We start from the raw sequence: 19,987 nt of genomic DNA on the forward strand, positions 1-19,987 counted from the left end.
TTTGCGTTGATTTTTTTTTTTTTTTTTTTTTTTTAGAACGTTGCTATTGATAAAATGCCTTTTTGAAATAGTTTCGGGCTTGAAGCATTGTGTCCTACGATACTGTTCAAATGAATGCGTTACGGCAAAGTGCACAATGAGTCATGTTTGACTAGATTTACTGGAATGTAATATGACCAATTTTAGCGTAGTATTTAAAGATGAGCTAAAACTCGTAACAAATAAAAAAAAAACAACAACACTGTCTTAAATCTGATTTGAGAGAAGTGAACAGTGTGCCTGAAAACCTCTCCCGGCAGTGGGCTGAACGTGAGGGGATTTAAAAATAAAACGGGAGCATGACGGGGAGATGACACATTCCACCTCTGTCAATAGAACAGGTTATCTGACCATCTGGCTGCACTGTCTTGACGGCCAGTGAGCCAAACAACAATTATACTGAGCGCCTTAATTCAGACTCCTTGCTTATTCTGTGGGTCAGCTATTCTTAGGTGAGTTATTTTCAGCTTATGGCATTAGCCTGCTAAGATTAGGCGTCTGTGCGTTATCATTCCATCTCGCCGTGCTCCTGATATAACAGCAGTTCAGAACAGATATATATATGTATATATATATAGATATATAGATATATATATATAGGGATTTTGCCTGTTTAATATGTTCTTTCCACACCTGACAGTGACTCACATTATCTGGGCGAAATGCTGTACCAGGATCACTTTGTGTGAATTTGCTATAAGCGAACGCTTTCCCTTTAAAGTCGACTGTTATCTGCGTTTGAGGATATTGATCCGTCTTTGTGAACAGCGCTGTTTAGCTTTAGCTTTGTGAGCGTGTTTTCTGTGGCAGTCTTCGCAGCATTTAAATCAGGACCTCTGTTGTTACACTTCAGAAAGACTGTGAAAATTGAAAGGCCATATTTTGTTTTGATCAGTGCCAGTAACATTAAAGTTCTGACAAGCACGGCCCTCACTGCGCTCTCCAGCGGGGGAAATCTAATTGTGCAAAATATCATGTAAAATATCATGCATGCTCCTTTGAATAGGGACCTTCACAGCGCAACAATGCTGCCCCTTTCAAGTCCTCTTATCTGTATTCTGTATCTACTTACCATCCATGCTTCAAGTGCCCCCTTGCTGATGAGCCTGAGCAAACCAGTACAAAAGAAGATGATTTTGTTTCAGTGTGCTTTTACGATTGCTCATTAAAGGAGTGAAGTAACCTATTATTTTGAATCAAAGCTTAGTCCAAGTAAAAATATATATGTTGCATTTTTGTTATGGTGTAATGTACAGCTGAAGATTTAATACATTTGACATTTCAATTTTATTGACTTGATGATGTAGAGCTGGCAGTGGATAATGATGTAAAGCCTTGACAGAGGGACACTTAGTTTCTTGTGTTATCTCCGTCTTTTTGCTTGGATCGAGATTCAGCATCATTTTGTGTGGCGGTGTTGTTTGGCGGGTAATAACTGGACTTCTGGCTCCCTTTAGTCTGTGATGGTACGGCTCAGCTCTCTTTGTTAGCAGATAGCCTGCAAGCCGCAGCTCTGGCTCAGCTGCAAGGACGAGTCTGAGTCTTAAAAATAAAGACCTGTTTCCTGCTTTAGACATGCCAGCTGCTCAAAATAACAAGGCACTTAATGAGAGACCCAGCACCACATTGCAGTTGGAAGCATCAGCTTATTTTTGCCCTCAAACATCTTCTGTATCTTTGGATCTATTTATACTCTCAGACAGGGAATTAAGATCAACAAGTGTCTCAATAACACTCTAAATGTTCACAATGTACATGTCTACAGTGTAAACACAAAGGGACCCACTGTTGTTGTTTGCTTTTATTTTTCGGCTCATCAATAATGAAATATGAATTAAATATGTTTTATCAATGGTTAGTGTAAACATTCTGTAGACACACTCATACACTGATAGAGCAACCAGAGTTCCATCAAATATGATTTTACTGCTTCAGACCAAGCAGAATGTATAAGGACATCTGCAAAAAGCAGATATTTAACAATTCTAATAAAAATGAAAGAAGTTCTTAAATATATATTATTACTAAAAAAAAAGATGAAATGCCACAATAAATATTCATCGTACTGAACTCGTTTTATGAACAAATTAAATAGGGCATTATTTTATCTCCATGCCAACACTCGCGCAGCATAATTTCCCCCTTTTTTATGTTGAAATGTGAGCATTTGCCTCATTCACAGACACTAAAACATATCTATAGGTGCAACACAGACTCGGCAAGGTGTAAAAATAGCTGCATACTTTATATTCAGTGGTATAGTGTTACAGTTTGAATGATTTCTTTTTCATTTAAGTTCAAGGTGAGAAGTCCAATGTGAGCCTGCATGATGACTTATCCTAATAGTGTTTCGCTGTGTATTATTTCTGTGTTTCAGACGCCTCACATGTAGTAGTAATGTCACTGACGATGTGACGTCTATTCTCCCTCCAGGGTGGGAAGACTGCTAATGTGGCCTGAGGCAAAAAAAAAAAGAGGAAAAAAGACCGCCATCCAACATCTCAAATTAAGGCTGTGATTGTCACTCTAACAACCACCAAGGCTAATGAGAGGCATATCGGTTATAGAAATAAACACTTTGGGGACACTAGTGGTGCGACGCTGCAGTGAGAGCGTGGTCACAGGCCATGAGTCACTCAATCCCCCTTGGCAGGTCCTCCACAGGGAGGAATTTGGGCATGGGGCAGGGTGCTTGTCGCACCCTTGTGCTAAAAACAAATTTGGGACCTGTCATTCATAAATCTCTTGTTTACCAGTGCCTAGAGACACTTCAGGACTGCACTCTCCACCAATCAGGAGGCACGTCACTGTCACTCGGAACAAAGTATTCTTAGCGAGGGTCATGATCGCCAGTGGATCTGTTGAATCACTGACCCTACTTCTTCTTTTTCTTCTTCTTCTTCTTCGAGAGTGATCGCTTTAGAAATTGACCCAAAAGTTACATTAATGCACCTCTGCGCTTTTATTTTTGCCCGTGTTAAATTGAGCAGGCCACCTCACAACTGTGACAGTCTTTTGCACATTGTCTATATTAAGACCCTGCTCAGAAAAGCATTTATATTTAGCCCCAGTTACTGGTGGTTCCATATTCTCCTCAGCCTGGAGAGTATTTTTGTAATACAGAAACATTACATTTCAGTTTTGGGTAGGTTTAGGGTACATGTGACTCAAATGTATCAACTGTGAATTTGAGGCTGTTGAAACAAAGCTTCTTATGTATCCTGTGGTTGAGTTGAGTACATAGACAGAGGCATGCATTGACCTTTCCCCTGTGTTTCACTCAGCACGGATGACAATGTCAATAGTGAAAAATGAATTTTACATTAGGTAGTGGATTCAGCTGAGGCAGAACTATACCTATGTACCTTCAGGACCTTATTATGTTTCCCTCAAAGCTGCCATTTTATCCAGCGTTATTTTGCCCACACAGTGGACGAGAATAGAAACGGGCCCAAGAGGCTGTTGTGGTTTCCTCAAGGGCTGTTTCATCCAGCCTTGGTTGTCAAAGGTTGCTTAAGCTTTCACACTCGTCCTTCACCTCCCCACTTAAACCACTGTCTGAGATGTTCTGATGGAGGCTCAGCTTGGTGTGCTGATCCTTAATGCCAGTCACAATGAGGGTACAGAATGGAATATAAGATTAATTAGATATCGCAGTGGTAAATTCTCCAAAGCAGCAGGTGCTTTTTTGTTGTTGCGTGTTTTTTTGATTTTTCTTTTGCTATATTTAGGTCTACTAGAGAAAAATATCCCGAAGGCTCCCTGATTCTGTGAGCCCTTCACTGGTTCACAGTTTCACGGCTGCCCCTGGAATAGTAGCCTCCACAAAAGAGTCCTTTTTTCCAAGTACTTTCAAGCCAAGATTAATATTCCCTGTCAGGAAAGAAGGCTCTGTTCTACAGGTGCCTGCTGAGCTGTTTCCCTCGACTGTCATTTGATTGGTGCTGTTTTTAGAACACAGGGAGAAGAAATACAGCTCAGGAGTCCCTTCTTACTGTCTTTACTCTTTGAACATGTTTTAAGACGACTTATCATATCACTTAGCCACTGACTGTCTTCAGAGTGTGAGTCTGTGTGCCTTTGTGTGTGTGTGTTGGATGGTTTTGTAACATGTTCTCTCTGCTGGGGACTCCTTTCTTATATAAGCGCTGAAAAGCTGATATAATAGTCAACATGTCACATTGCCACTGTAGGCAGGAGATGACATGCAGTGAGACTCAATATCTGCAGGATGGGGAGACGTAATTATGTCGCCAGCGTTGCCATGGCAGCGGCAAGTTAGGGTGGTGGATACTCGGGTGTGGGGGTTGTCACAGACCAGGATTGCGCCACTTGCTTTTATGTTTCTATTTATAATCATCACCGCCGCATAGACATGGAATGGTGGCAAAGAAAAACAGGCTACATGGCAAAACAAATGGGCGCCAGTGAGCTTCACAGCATCGGTGAACACTGGCACGCTGCATCTTAATTGACAGCTACACCCAGCGTCACTACTTCTTCTGGCAGGTTTAAATTCTTATTCATTGGTATATTGCATTATAGTTGATGAAGATAAATACAGGCACAGGACAAACACTAGACAATGTAAGTGAAAATATAAAGTGTCACATGTCACTGTTTCTAAAAGCATAAAAGCAGGTGGTGAAGAAAAGCATTGTCCATGTTTGTTCTCTTAAATGTGACCCTTGAGAAGATTGAGCCAATGAATGCACTCAGTAAATCTCTCTGTAGCCACGGGAATTTTAAGAAGGTTTGAATATTTCCCTGGTTTGAAAACCAATGAAACATTATACAGTCTGCACAATGCTTACCCTTCTTTGAATGTCACTCCATGATCGGCATAACTAACACGTCATTTAGTCAAGAACTGGCCACTTTATATAGTGAGTGGCCAAATATGCTGTGTCCCGAATACATACATAGGTGATCCTGCAAGCGGCACGACTGTTTTAAAGATACAGAAGTGTGGATTATCATAAAAACAAAACAAAAAGGGACAGAGAAAAATATTGTACAGTCACTCATCATCCTCTGTGGAAGTAGGTGATGAAGTGGCCCTGTCTCTGTTGTTCGTAACTGGAAATTGATTTTCTCTGTGGAACATGCTATATATAGAGCTGGGAGACCAAAGGGATGTCCTCTTACTTTGTATCTGGCAACTACTTACAATGAAGGTAGTTGTCAAAGACAAAGACGGGCCTCGCCGACGCACACGTTTACAGTATCTGCACTTAAAGATCAGTGACGGGAATTTCACAGTGGCGTGAAATCATAAACACGTGGATTCATCAACTTTCGTCTCCTTGAATTATTTATATAACGCAGTGATGTCTGCATGATGTTCTGAGGAATCCCTTATTTATTTATTTTATCCGGCCGTGCAAAGATAGGATTTATCTAAATACTTTAATCACCACTGTAGCATTCCGTGCCAAATGTCCATTCAGTGTGTTCTACAGCTGCTCCCAGTGGACGCTACACTGACCGATGTGATGCTGTTTGTTTATAGACATTTTTATAATTGCAGGTTTCTGGGGATCGCGAGAGAAAAATATGTGCTCCTTATTTCTGGGCTTACTTATTTATTTTACCATGTTTCTTTTCTCTTTCTCTTTTAACATATTTTTGTCTACAGCAATATACATATTTAAAATAAGACTGCGTATTGGCAAAAATAATACATATCCTCCATACAGGGGGGAAGATTCAATACATTAAGATATACTGGGATGCTATTAGCACAGGAATAACATGTATTGTTTGTCTAGTGAGAGGTGTGGAAGGAGGGGAAGACAGTCAAATAGCTGAAAGGATCTTGCAAACTAGTAGTCGGAAGCTTAAAAAGAAAACAAAATCATGCACTTTCATAATTCCACTGTCAAAAATATGTCTTGATATTAATACACGTGGCTAAAATGAATTGTTACAGGATCATGCCATGCAATTAAAGACTGACAAAGCTATGTTCTCCTTTATCTCTTCTTTCCACTGACGTCCTCAGTTGACATTAAGCCAGACGTGCCGTTGGCTGTGGATCCCTTATCTCCTTTGGACCTGCGCACAGATCTGAGGATGCTGGGGCCAGGATCGGACCCAGGTCTGTGGGAGAGGCAGCTGCAGCAGGAGTTGCTCATCATTCAGAAGCAGCAGCAGATCCAGAAGCAGTTACTGATCAGCGAGTTCCAGAAGCAGCATGAGAAGCTGACCCGTCAGCACCAGGCTCAGCTCCAGGAGCACCTTAAGGTCAGCGATGCACCGGACAGATGTATGGAGGACAGCACAGCAGTGCACCATGCGGAACAACACAACACAGCAGTGTTCAAAACAGAAGAGCACAAACACAGCATGGTATAGTGCAGATCAGTGGAAAACATTATAGCTCAGGATAATGTTACAGAGTGCAGAAAAGAAGGAAACTCAGCACTGCAAGGCAGGGTGTTGAGCAATACATTATAGCACAGCGTGGGTCTTGTTTTTACAGACAAGTACAGAATAGTCCATCACAGCAAAATGCAGACTGTTGTTTTAAAAATATATTTATCAGTGTGCGTCATGCTGACTTGAGGCCTGCGTGTTTCTCAGCTCCAGCAGGAGCTCCAGGCCATGAAACAGCAGCAGGAGCTCGCTGAGAAGGAGCGCCGTCTCGAGCAGCAGCAGCAACAGCAGCAGCAGCAGAGCCAGCAGGAGAAGGAGCAGGAGAGGCATCGGCGAGAGCAGCATGTTTCCAGCCTCAGCCTCAGGGCTAAGGAGCGCTCCAGAGAGAGTAAGAGCTTGACACCGCCATCATCGCCATCTTTTAAACATCAGGGGTGGAATTTGTGATTTTTAACGGCCGCAGGCTGAAGCGACCGCGATGCTCTGAAATCACCATAATCCTCAACCTCTTCAGTCATTTTTAATGCATTACCTTAGTGTGTGGCCAAACACAAAACATGCATCTAAACAGCTAAATTGTAATGGTTTCCTGTAGCGAGACGCTGTACTGACTGAGAAACTACTCATATACAGTTTTCATACAGCGCCCGTAATTATTTACTAATGATTTACTAATATCCAGACATCATTTGTGCTACGAAAGCTCAGTAGGCTTTGTAGCTTCTTAAGCTCTTGGAGCTTGGTGGCGTGGAAATGCTGCCAACACGAACACAAACAAGTGATGTAACATTTGATTCTAATTTCACTTTTTACAGCAACCAGCCATTCATTAATGATAACTTTAGTCAAGTCATATGTTCGTATTTCAGTCAGAGGACACACAATTGCCTTTTTTTTTTGGTGATAATGAATTAATCAAACTGTTATATTTATTTGCCATCTGGTAGCATTTTAAGACTGCATATTCTGTCTGTCTTACAAACTTGGAATTATTATTATTATTTTTTGTTTTTTTATATTCTTTATTCATCAGATAAAGGAACATATTCATGATCGAAGGATCACGAGGGCATGTTTCCTTGAACTGATGACATCAGGTTGTCCAGTGACATTTAAGCCCTGAGTTGAGGAGGACATGTCTTTCAATAGCACAATGAAAATAGATTCAGATAGAGTGTTTCATATCTGTTTTTACCTTACAGCTAATAATAAACTAGATTTAGGGCCCGGACAGATCAGGTAATTTGAGACGTTGTCCTGCAACTGTAACCCTCCAGTGGGAAAGAACATCCCTAGGCAGTATCACTTTAGCAGCTTGAAACTAATATTGTGCTCCTGCACCACTAGGGGGAGATCTCCCTACATTAGTTGGGGGTTCTTCAAAATCTTAAAGAGGAGATTTTAGAGGAAAATTGAAAATAAAAAATAGTCATGGTTAGTAAAAAATCTGTAGTAAATCTGCAAGTTTCATAAAGGTAAAAAGTAGATCTTCATATTGTATTGGAAATAATCGTCATCAGTTGTTGCCCTAGGGTGACCCCAATCCCTTTGGTTCGGTCTTTTGGTCCCACAGGTGCAGTGGCCAGTACCGAGGTGAAGCAGAAACTCCAAGAGTTTCTGTTGAGCAAATCCGCCAAAGACCCCGTGGGTAGTGGAGCCAGCCATTCTTTCCTCCACCACCCAAAACTCTGGTACACGTAAGTACTCTTCATGTCTTTCAGGAGACACATACTATATTTAAATCTCACAGAAGCGCTCTTTACTTTTTATAATCTCAAAAAAACGTGCTTTTATGTGATCAGGTCGTCTCACCACACGTCACTGGACCAAAGCTCTTCGCCTCTGGGTGGGACATCTCCCACCTGCCACTACACTCTGCCATCGCCTATAGAGAGCAAAGACGACTTCCCCTTGAGGAAGACAGGTTTGTTAATTTACACTCACCACACACGCACGTGCACACACAGCAAAGACCTAAAAGTAATACACTATGTGTACACACTGTTCCTCAAACAGTTATTTTCAGTTTCACTACACTGGGTTATTATTAAACCCAGTGTCATTTTGCCCCCTGTCAATCAAAAGGTCATTTCCTCAGTTAGTATTTCCCGGGGTTGCTGATGACCTGCTAATGACATCAGTTAGGCTCATTATGACCTTTGCTCGCTCCTCATTCCTTCAGGGCTTCACACGAAACGTTCACAAGAAACTAAACTTTTAACTAACTTTTACTTTTAACTCCTATTTGGATTATTCTAAAAGGACGGCGGCGGAACACAACCAGCAAAACATTTTCATTGTATCTTTTTTGCTTCACAAGTTTTTGATTTTAATTGCTGTTATTTGTACTGCAATTACCTTGCAATTATTTAGAAGGAACCACATTTGTCCTTATGTTACAATAATAAACCAAGTTGCAGGGCCCCTTTGAACAGTTTAGTGGTGAATGAGTGAATTAAAGCAGATTAATTACTCCTGAGTTATGGACTTTAAAAACTATTTTGAAAAGACACAGGTTTTCCACGAAAGAGCCGCTCAGGTTTGTTGGTTTTAAGTCAGACGAACCCTTTGGGGACGACTGTGTAAATACATTTAATTCCTGGCCTCTCGTGGTTTGCAAGTGCTCGCCAAGCTAAAAACTTCATAATTCGACAGTGAGGTCACTAAATTGCATTATGATCTTTTCCCTTCTGCGTCTCTTGTAATTACACTGGAAAACAATTATACTTGTTGAGTTATTTAACTACAAGCCTGCCATGTTGCGTGTTTACCCAACTTAAAGATCAGGCTTGGGAATTATAGCTTGTAAATGAAGGTTGCTGCATGGCGAGGATAAATATTAGAACGGTAAATGGAAGCTTTGACAGCTTTTCTTTATTGTAATCACTTTGAATCACACCATCTTCAAACATAAATGCCCCTTCTGAAGATATACACTTGCATTTTTGAAACGTGTCTTTAGACTCACAAAGTTAAGACCTTGTCTCACAAGTAACCAGTTGAAAATAACAGAGAGACCATCTCTGGTAGCATTGTTGGCTTTTTTACTCTGAAAGTAAAAAAAAAAAGGTAGATTTAAACCAACGACTGCTCTCCTCTGCTCAAACACAACGTTTTCATTCCTCTATTTACATGGTTAAACCATCTCCCTGTATCCGTATCTGACTCTTTCACTGATAAAACTATTTATTGCTCTTTGGATTCCTGAATCTATATATGGTCATTTCCTGCTTAGGCCTTCCTCCCCCACTTCCTGTCTGTCTTCATTAAAGTCCTCGGAGAGCTCGGCACGCGAGAGGGACACACAAAGGTAGTGTTGTTCCCGGAGCCACTGGCTGTCCCTGATAGCTGATTGGCAGGTGTAACCAAGTTAGGACTGGCACGGGCAGGCTGAACCTCGACACGACTGTTTGTTTAAGCAAGTCTCGCTCTTTGAAAACAAAATGGAGATGACACGAGAGCTCTGCGTTCCAGTCACCCTGCTCTATCTGACCAGTGGTTGAGTTTGAGGTTGTCATTGTAATAGTCTTTATAACTGGTGAGACGGTAAATCCCTTTTAAGGCGTTAATATTACATTTTTATTATCGTTTGACAGCTTATGTAAATGTAAATATAACACTTTTAAAAGGCAATAAAGAGCACCACACACTTTTCGTCGCACTCAAAGTTTTGGAAAGTAGAACAACGATACAAGACAAAAATATAAATAGATAGGGTATCAATAGTCTTTGATCTCTATTAGATGTTCTATTAGCAGTGAAACCTTAAATACACAGAGCAGCTGTGAAGCACTTTTGTTTCATTTCCTGTGACACAAACTGCAGTTTGAAAGATTTCACATGATTAACTTGTTTACTTGGTATAGTATATCCTCTTTGTTTCACTTCCCACAAAATAGAATAGACCAGAGCAAGGCCACGCTGTAGTTTGTGCTCAGAATAGTTGCAGCTTAGCAGTAAGAAGTGCAACACCCTCTCTGGTCTTGACCCAGTTACCAAATGTGTACGTTCAGCAGGTGCAGGGAAGATTTTCAAAAATAATCCCTGCAAAGGTAAAACTGTAAAAAAAAATAAAAAAAAGCCTAATCCAGAGTAAAGTTTACATGGAAACTCCCTTTGTTTAGAATATAATAACATTTTGTTAATATAAAAAAAAAAAAAAAAAAACATGAATGAAAGAATTCTAGATCTCTTATAATAAAATATATGAGGAACTGTAACTTAGCTTTGGTTAAAAATATTATTGCCTTGTAATTTTTAAGAGCATTAATTCTTCAATTTCTGCCTCGGGTTACATAAGAAGGTAAACTGAGAAGCAGGCCCAGAACACACACCTCAGCTTTCCACAGCCATCTGTCCAGGTCCTGGCTCTAATGGACACAGACACTCAGTGGAGTCAAAATTCTGATTAAGTGCAGATACAAAACACATTCACTGGCAAAGCCTTTAGCCCTGCAGCACCACATTTAAATGTAATAAGGTGATTGATTTATGACTGCGCTGTAGTGCAGGCATTGCTGTATATTTGTGTTAATGTAGAGGCCAGAGAAGTGACCCAAGTGCTCTGTGTATATGCATGTACTTGTGCTGCTGCCATCATTGCCTCCTGTTGCACTGTGCACCAGGGCATTTTTTTCCCCTTGGAGACCAGTGAGAAAGTGTTTGTTCCAGTGCTGCTGTCTGGTGTTCCCGTGGCGACCAATTGGGATGCGTAGCTTGGTGGCAGCAGTGTGTAAAAATAGAAAGCAATCAAGGCAGCAGGGCGTGAAGCAGATTCATATGACTCCCAACAGCGTTTTCTCTCCATTTATCTCTCCTGCCTCCTTTCTTCCTCCCTCGCTCTCTTTCATTCTACCTCACACCCACAGGATTAGAGGTCTGTGCCACGTATTAGTGAAGAAGGTTTTGCTTCTTTTTTGACAATAGCCAGAAATAGCAACATCTGGCCTGCTCTCTTGAGCTGTACCCCATCACTGCTCCCCCTCCTCCTCCTCCTCCTCCTCTGCCTCCTCCTCACAGTGCACCCACGTCATAGCCCCACTTCTGCATGTATAGCTGTATAATGTGGCACAATTCAAGAGACCCACTGAATTATTGATTTAAAACTAAATAATTGAAATAGATTGGCTGTTGTGTAACTGTAACAGAGGCTTTACATAACGTGGACATAGCGGTATCTATTCTGATTGTTTATCTGAGTGTGTAACGCTTGCTGTGGGACTCCATGTCCAGAGGCTTGATGGGAAGTCCATGTGCGACATGTTGACCCAGTGACTCAGTGTCACTATCAGCAGATGCAACAACACGACTTTCATTTATATAATGACGCTGAAAGTCTGTATAAATCGACACTGTTTATGCGAAGGTTCTAAAAATGATTGAATAATTGTAGTGAGACCTCATAACAATTTTGTACCCATTATAATGTCTGGGGTGTGGAATAAGATGACAGCTTTTTTTTTTAATACTGATGGACTGTATTTCTAAGTCCAGATCAGTTCAGGCCACTCAGGCCAGGCTCCGTGTGTGAGTGTGTATGTGTGTGTTCGGACTGTGTATTCGGGTATCTCTGTTTTGCATTAGCAGGGGCGGGGGCGATGGGGATGGGGTTTGAGGGCCTGAAACATCTGCCATGTTTTTGTGTTAGTTTAACTGTTGCTACTGTATCAGACTGTGGTCACCAGGGCGGCAGGTAGCGCACTCCTTCACTTAGAGCCTCTGTGCTGCTCAAACCTAATTTAGTCCAGATGAGGTGGAAATAGGCCCAATCCTGACTCATTTAATTTATCTGAAACCTGCTCTGAATTTCACTGAAACTGAAATGGTTACATGTCAAAGTGCGACGTTATTGCTTATTTTTGAGCTGATTTATAGTCCTTTTATTCCTCTTTCAGTTCCCTCTTATTTTATGATGTTGCTATTTTCTTTGATAATGTTCATTTCATGCGGGCTATTCAAAATCAACCTGACTCCATGAAATGATTGGGTAATTGATCTCTATTTTAGCCGTAGTTTGACACTCCGCAGTAAAAATACCTATTCCTTATTTTTCAGCCTCTGAGCCTAACCTGAAGGTACGATCCCGACTGAAGCAGAAGGTAGCAGAGAGGAGGAGCAGTCCAATGCTGAAGAGAAGAGATGGAAACATCATGACTCCTTATAAGAAGAGGGCCCTGGAGCTAATGGGTGTGTATTGCCAAGGCATTACATTTATTTTTCTTTGCTACAACATGCGTTCAAATGGCCTGCATCATATAATCTGGTATTTCAAGTGTTCTCCATAAATAAGACAAAACTACATCCTAGTATTATTATTGCAGCGCTGGACAATAATCAGCGCTTCTGCAGCGCAGTAACATTTAATGGCGATTGCACTTCAGTGTTAAGAAAGACCGTTTGTAACCAGGCGGCCATGACCGTACACATTAAACTGTTGTGAGGCTGCAGCTGTTATGGTAAGCCTCTGTGTGTGTGTTTTGAGTGTAGAGAGTGAACATGCATACTTTGTCTGAAACTCCTTGATGTTTTTTAGACTCTACGCCCACTAACAGTGCCCCTGGCTCCGGCCCCAGCTCTCCCATAGGGGCCTCCAGTGCCTTGGGGGCTGAAAACGGACCCTCGTCTCTGCCTACCACCACAAAAACAGAGGTATGTTTGTAAATCTGAATCAACTGGAAAAAGAATAATGCAAAAAAAAAAACCTCACTAGTGATGCATTTTAATGTGGAAATCATGCCATATTGAAACTATAATTTTATGGCAGGGCAGTAAATGCTTATCTGTCCTTCTGCTTGCAGCTATAAAAACAGCCTTTGTCTGTTCCACGCCAATGGAAATGGCTCCCCACAATGACATTAAACAGGCACAGCTTGACCCACACGTCTGATTACTCGTGTAAAGATGACACATTATGTCGGAAAATCGATGGACTCTATCACCGTTAGTACTCAGAATGCAAAAACAGCAGTAAAAATAAAAACCCGGCACATTTTTCTCTCCCTCAGTTTTTGCCCGTATGTGCTGTACAGTCAGTTTTATGTTTTGCAAAGTTCAGCTGTAAGGTTGCTGTTGGCTTGTAGAGGTGTTTCTGTCATTGGTCTGGCTGCATGCCGACACTGAGTGGTTCTGAAGCGTTTCCCAATAGATTTGTGGCTCAGTTACTGACCAGGACTCCCCTTGGACCAGGCTCATACAGCAGACCATTATAGACGGTGGCAGATATGACAGATCTCAGAAGAATATTAGCAGAACAGCTGTGTTTTTCTTAAACATTGCTGTTTACTCTCCTAGGGACCTAGTGTGACACAGAATGGAGAGACACCCCGACACCAGGCTGGAGGTTGAGTCTTAGGGAGACAGACAAACTGTGGAGTTTAATTGATATCCCAGGCCCTGGTAGCCAAAGACACCCACATGCTAACAACATAAACACACAGGATTGCTATTGTATCAGCCCAAGCTGAGGCTCTCATGAAAGCCACTGGTGGAGAGCGGGGCTGTCTGTAGACCCCATGCCTGTTGCAAAAGCACGGCGTGTTTATGCACCGTTACATTAGGTATCCTTTTTCAGAGGGAACTGGTCCCTCGGGTCAAATATGGGCCGGATATCCACGTACAGGTCACTGCGTACTGGTAGGGGTTGGAAGGATAAACATGGTTGTTCCAAAACCACATGCTGGTCCTGTGCTCTGCTGGGTACAGGAAGTATGCCCCAGTGCTGATGTTCTCTGAGAGAGTAGCCAGAGGGTGGGGACCGTGGAGTCAGAAAAGGCAGCAGGCCAATTGGGGACTGAAGAAATCAGGGTGGATGGGTAGATTTAAAGGCTTGGAACATTTTATAATCATCATTCTATAAAGTTCCAGTCAACCTCTGCAAACCTGCCACGGATTTATAACATCCTTCTTAAAGAAACGTGTGCCTTTCCGTTTGCAGCAAGAAGGCTGTTGTTCGTCATAGTGCATTAAGGTTTATGCTCGTGTTGCCTTTCAAATTGTCTCTTGTGGGATTTCTCGTCCTTAATCTCTCTCGTTTGCTCTGTCCTTTGTGTTTGATATAGAGATGGCCTTCACAGCCCAGATTATTTCGACCTGAGGGCTCCATGTCCATGCTGAGCTTATACACTTCCCCCTCCTTACCCAACATCTCCTTGGGGCTTACAACTGCATCCTCGCCCATGAATGTAAGTCGCTTTGGATAAAAGTGTCTGCTAAATGACATGTAATGTAATGATTGTGAGTACATATTTTTGCAGACCGAATGTTTGCATGAAATGTTGCTTAATACACTGGTGTAGTGTCTGTTTGTTGGAAAGACATCAGTGGATGCCTGGATTCTTAGGTCTCTGACCTTTGGCCCCAGATTATTTTGTCGTCCTTAAATAAATATTGCCCTGCAGTGTCTCTTATAACCTCATTTATCATTTTTAAAAGATCCAAGGGCACTCAAGTGCAACTCCTGATAACTTATCAAATGATATCTCATCTTTTAGTCCTCTGGCACATTCCACAGAGGCCTGTCCATCACCTGCTGTAATGTTTTAACATTACAGTGATGGACTCAGCACCTATTCATTCACAAAAAAACAGCTCAAATATTACTGAGCTTGGTTTGTTAGAATATACACTTATAATTCTTGTCAATGATTATGAAAAACAACATTACAATACTTCTTCATCATCATTTTAAAGATGTGCACAGATTGTATTTTTCAATATGGTTGGTGGAACGTTTTGTAGTTTTAGTGCCAAACTGCTGAATATTAATAAACAGATATCTGTTTTCTCCTCCCTCAGGCTGCCATGGGGTTGAAAGACAGATCAACAGAAATCAAGCATGGGCTGCCTGGAAATCTCCTGGGCCCTGTGCCGCTTCACACAGGCCTGGAGTCTAAGGTGAGCCCCAGTCACCAGGCTCTCCTCCAACACCTCCTCCAGAAGGAGCAGATGAGGCAGCAGAAGATCCTCTCCACTGGTAAGTCTTCAAATATTATTTTAGCATGATTTTTTTATCAGCAACATATGTTCTATATATAACATTTTTGTGTGTGTTTTGTTTCGTAGGCCATGGCTCCATGTCATCTCTTCCTCAGTCCCCTCTGGCCATGAAGGATCGCCCCTCCAGCAGTCGGCCTAAACTACCAAAACATCGGCCCTTGAACCGAACCCAGTCAGCTCCGTTGCCTCAGAACACACTGGCCCAACTTGTCATCCAGCAGCAACACCAGCACTTCCTGGAGAAACAGAAACAGTACCAGCAGCAGATCCACATAAATAAGGTATTATGCTGTTCATCGATTTTCAAATCACAGGGGAGGATTTAGACTTTCAGATTACTTTTTTTGCAAAGTTCATGTTGCACCTATTCAGGTCCCCCGAGGTCTTTTTTTTACTGCAGGGAGTCTGATTTAATCATTTTAAGCACACAAATGCGGATCTATTTTTAGCCTTTTGTAAAAGCATCTGTGGTAGCTCAGGTTTTTTAGACTGGGGCCCTAGTCTACTCTTCCCTGGAATCCTGGTGTTTTTCCTGCAAAGCAAAGAAACTTCTGCCTGACTTCAAATAGGGAAGAAATGCTTCCCCTGCACTAATTCTGTTATCATAGCTTAAGGCATCAGTGCCGTTCACATGCTAACTCTGTGAAATTCAATTCAAGCTTAGTTCAAATGAAGGAAAAACTGCCCAGAATACATTTTGTTCCTCTGTAGCAATATTTGTGTTTCTGTTCACTGGCCGAGGTGACCTTGCTATACACAGAGTGTAATTATTCTGGTGAGGGACGTGTGTGAGGTGGCCGACACTGTGAAAGGCAGCATTGTGTGCGCTCACATACTGATGTGTCCCATCGCTGGGCCCTGAATGGTCATGGGGACCATAGAGCAGCTCTAACCTGGAAGTAATAAGAAACACAAAGCACAAGCTGAGTCATACTGCACAGATACACCGTTGACAGTTTCTCAGTCTCACTAGACGTAAAACAACACGTTTGATTTCCTGTCACACAGCAGCACAGACTCATTTCAATCCTGTCTGTGGCCATTGACAAGTACTTTACATTGTTCATCTGAGCCTTTGTAAAGAGCCTTTGAACAATTTGCAACATCTTGCCGAGCACTACGTGACCGGTTCTCTGGTGCGATCACTCAGGCCAATGAGATCGCAAGTAAAGCTTCTTTGTGTGGAGGTTAAAAATGGCCACTAATCAGGGATGAGCCCTCCGTGTTTATCGAGAGCGATTGCTAAAACATTGCCCTAATTAATTTCCTTGCACAGGCTTGTTTTTAAAGGTCCTTAAGTGCTTTCAACAGCAGGGGGCACTAATGGAGATCTAGAAGAGCTTAAGTATTTAAAGAAGAGGTATGAACTTTTTTTTTTTATTATTGCCAGACTAAGGAGGCTAATTCTTGTCGCTGGAGGGGTATTTATATAAGGCCTACATTCTAGGGACAGTAATGTTTGTGGTGACCAGCTGTGAAGGGTAGCTGCTTATCAGTTTATGGAGCCCTCTTGTGGTTGAGTTGTCAGCTGCAAGACAGTGAAACATGCCTTTGTGCTTCGAGTGAATCCGTCTGATCTGATCTCATGTGCCTCCGTTTTAGATTAAAAACATTAAACAATTTCTTTATTACTCAGTTTCCCTCTCAGAATGTATCTGCCACTCAGATCCAGATGCACTTAAAACTCAAACTGATGATGATTCATTTTCTGTTTGAGTGATTCAAATATTTGTGATGGTGAAAACCTGAGCACCGTTGAGCTGCGGGTGGTAAATGTGATGTGTGCACATCATAATGACTTGCTCCCTTCATCATAACCTCCAGTGTTTGCAGAATATATCAACACTTTGCTCCCCTCCCCCACTTAAACCTCCATAAAATATAGATTTCCAAAGCCTTAACCTGACCTTATTGACTCTTTTCTTTTTTGTGGTTGTGTAAATGTCAGTTTATCTTTTGAGCCCTCAAGTCATTTGTGTTTTTCTCCCAATGCAAGAGGAAGATTTTATTTGACAAATTACAGTATCAGACCAACATTATCCTCGTAGTAATGCTCACACATTTCATTGTGTGTCCTTTTGACTACAACCCAGAGCACTTTGTCTGTTTCCCTTGGTTTTGTAATGACAAAAAAACGACTAATTTAAAAGAAAAAAAAAAGGTTATTTAAGTTTGATTTGATTAATTAGATTAACATCTGTGTGCATTTGAGTTGATTCATTTACTCAGAGATTTGGCAAATAAAATATACATTTGAATGGGCTGTTTTCAAACACCCAGTGTGCGCTGATAAAGGTTTGATTGTAAAAGTTCATTGGCCATGCGCCTCCATCACTGATGAGGAGTCTGTCTGTTTTGCAGCTGTTGTCCAAGTCCATTGAGCAGTTACGTCAGCCGAGCGCACACCTGCAGGAGTCAGAGGAAGAGCAGGAGGAGCAGCACCACGGAGAGCAGATGGAGAGCATGCAGGAGGACAGGCTGCCCCCTGGAGGAGTCATTCGGAAGCACACCTTCAGCAGTAGCAGCAGCAGTGGCTCGAGCAGCGAGCTGCCTGATGTCCACTACGGGGTCATCAAGGTGAAGGAGGAGCCGGCTGATAGTGAGGATGAGGCTTTGACCAATCAGAGCTTAGAGTCTCAGCAGAGCACCTATCTTCATCAGGTCAAAGGGAGACTGGTGATAAGAGCCATGATCTGAGAAGGGAAGAGGGTGAGATCACACACTTGCAACATTCGCAGATGAACAAGTCTCTACAAATGTGCATCTACATCCCGGAACATAAACACACACACACACACACACACACATAGCAGCCATTGCACAGTAGGGCAGCTCTCCCCATCACAACACATGACCCTGTTTGACTCAGCTGAAGCCTCGCTCATCCCACTGTCTAAGACTCTCTGTTTGTGATCTTTTGTGTAGTGATCTCTGTAAAATATGTACGTTTCACTTTTGTGTATATAATAAGAATAAAATTTAGACCGTTCTTTTTAAGAGCTGCTTTGGTCATCCAGTGACGAAACCTTTTATGTACAAATACTGTGGATTTAGCATCAATTTCTGGGGTGGGGGTGGGGGTGTGGGTTGAACAGGTGTACAGCTTTGAAGAGCCAACTTGTGTTCCCGTTGTGTACATTTCTTTTGCCATATAATATTTGAATGCTCTTTTGTCCACTCCCGCGAGTTGTCACAAAGACTGTGTGTCCGAGAGTGTAACACACTGTGTACTCTGTTGTTCGCAACAATTTGTGATGATGTTCCATGTTAAGTGGTCTCAGAGCTGAAATAATGAACATCTGTCTCAGGCAGAATGTATACTGCGGACATGAGGATGCTCCCACGTGCTCCCACAGTGCTGGGAGTGATATTGCCATTGGAATATGGTCCGCAGCTCATATTGCAATTTGAAGGTGAAATCACTAAATCCCTGCTTGGGTGTGCAGGCATCTCCCAACACATCCTGAGTCTCCATGTCTCAGACTCTGAGCAGACACACAGCCAGGGCCGTCCTGTGTGCTAAGCTGAGCTTAGCCCTCTGGGTCCAAATCAAAGCTTGGGCCGGGTTCCTGCCCAGCTTTCAGCAGAGGAGTCAGGGAGAAAGAGAGAGAGAGAGAGAGAGCGAAAGAGAGAGAGAGAGAGAGAGAGAGAGAGAGAGAGAGAGAGAGGGCCGGGCAGGAAATGCCTTCTAGAAGCCAGGAGTTGGAGTGATTCATGTGCGCAGGAATGTTGAGAGAGGAGGACCTAGGGTTGGAGGAGTCCAAGGGGCCAGGCTTGAGAATTGATTTACTGTCAAGACGAATTACAAAGTGAGTGGGGATATGGTTAAGAGAGTCCTTTTTAAAGGGAATCACTTCCTTCGTATTCCCCAGTGGCAGGGTTACCTCAATATGCAGGTTTGATGTTACGAAAACCCAGGACGGGACCTTGCTTCTTCTTCTTCTTCTTCTTCTTCTTCTTTTTAAAGCCTGTTTTTTTCCCCTGAAAGTGCCCATTGCAACATGTATAGTCTGTCTTAAAATGATCATTTCAGTGTATTGCATAGCTGTAAACCTTCCAGTTTCATTTGTACCGTCTACTCAGTGTAAAAAAAAAAAAACATGTTAGTATGGGGTTCTGTGTTTGGATTCCTGTGAAAATCAAAACCGTCTTATATTGTACATTCAGATTGTCCAGTTGTAATGTTTTTAGTGTAAGTAAACACAATCAGAACAATGTGAGTCCTGTTCTCTTGCTCCTTTGATTTGGCTGTAATGAGAACCCCTTTGCTGTCAGTGGAAGGGGGCGTCTGTTCATAGCAGTTTGCAGTTTTCTTCTCTTTTTTGCCTTGTGTGATAAACCTTTCTTTTTTAAAATAAAGTTAATTTACCTCTGATGTTCTCTGATGAGTCATCATTCCCCCCCCCCCATCTCATTGTGAGGATGTACTGTGTGCAGAGGAAACATAAGCTTAATTAAGGCTTTCAAAAAAACCTTTTCCATAACTTCTGTCCTGTAAAGTCACAGATGACTTTCTCCATTAGTTTAAAAAAAAAATGGTGTCTCAAGTGAACCTAAATCATAAGCTCAGCTTGGC

General features: G+C 42.1%; 1 protein-coding gene across 4 annotated transcripts in view; it reads left to right on the forward strand.

Moving 5' to 3' along the window:
* The window catches only part of hdac9b (histone deacetylase 9b), a 35,131-nt gene extending 15,345 nt beyond the window's left edge, over window positions 1–19,786 (forward strand). For all 4 annotated transcript variants that reach the window (XM_058646709.1, XM_058646708.1, XM_058646707.1 and 1 more), the window contains 10 exons: window positions 6,044–6,285; window positions 6,625–6,805; window positions 7,991–8,114; window positions 8,220–8,341; window positions 12,472–12,603; window positions 12,950–13,065; window positions 14,475–14,597; window positions 15,211–15,388; window positions 15,478–15,692; window positions 17,773–19,786. In XM_058646709.1, the coding sequence (XP_058502692.1) occupies window positions 6,115–6,285; window positions 6,625–6,805; window positions 7,991–8,114; window positions 8,220–8,341; window positions 12,472–12,603; window positions 12,950–13,065; window positions 14,475–14,597; window positions 15,211–15,388; window positions 15,478–15,692; window positions 17,773–18,108 (1,698 nt within the window). In that variant the 5' untranslated portion in view covers window positions 6,044–6,114 and the 3' untranslated portion in view covers window positions 18,109–19,786. The remainder of the gene's footprint in view (window positions 1–6,043; window positions 6,286–6,624; window positions 6,806–7,990; window positions 8,115–8,219; window positions 8,342–12,471; window positions 12,604–12,949; window positions 13,066–14,474; window positions 14,598–15,210; window positions 15,389–15,477; window positions 15,693–17,772) is intronic.
* Window positions 19,787–19,987: the final 201 nt, after the last annotated feature.

This window comes from Solea solea, chromosome 13, assembly GCF_958295425.1.
Source record: "Solea solea chromosome 13, fSolSol10.1, whole genome shotgun sequence".
Lineage (NCBI taxonomy): Eukaryota > Metazoa > Chordata > Actinopteri > Pleuronectiformes > Soleidae > Solea > Solea solea.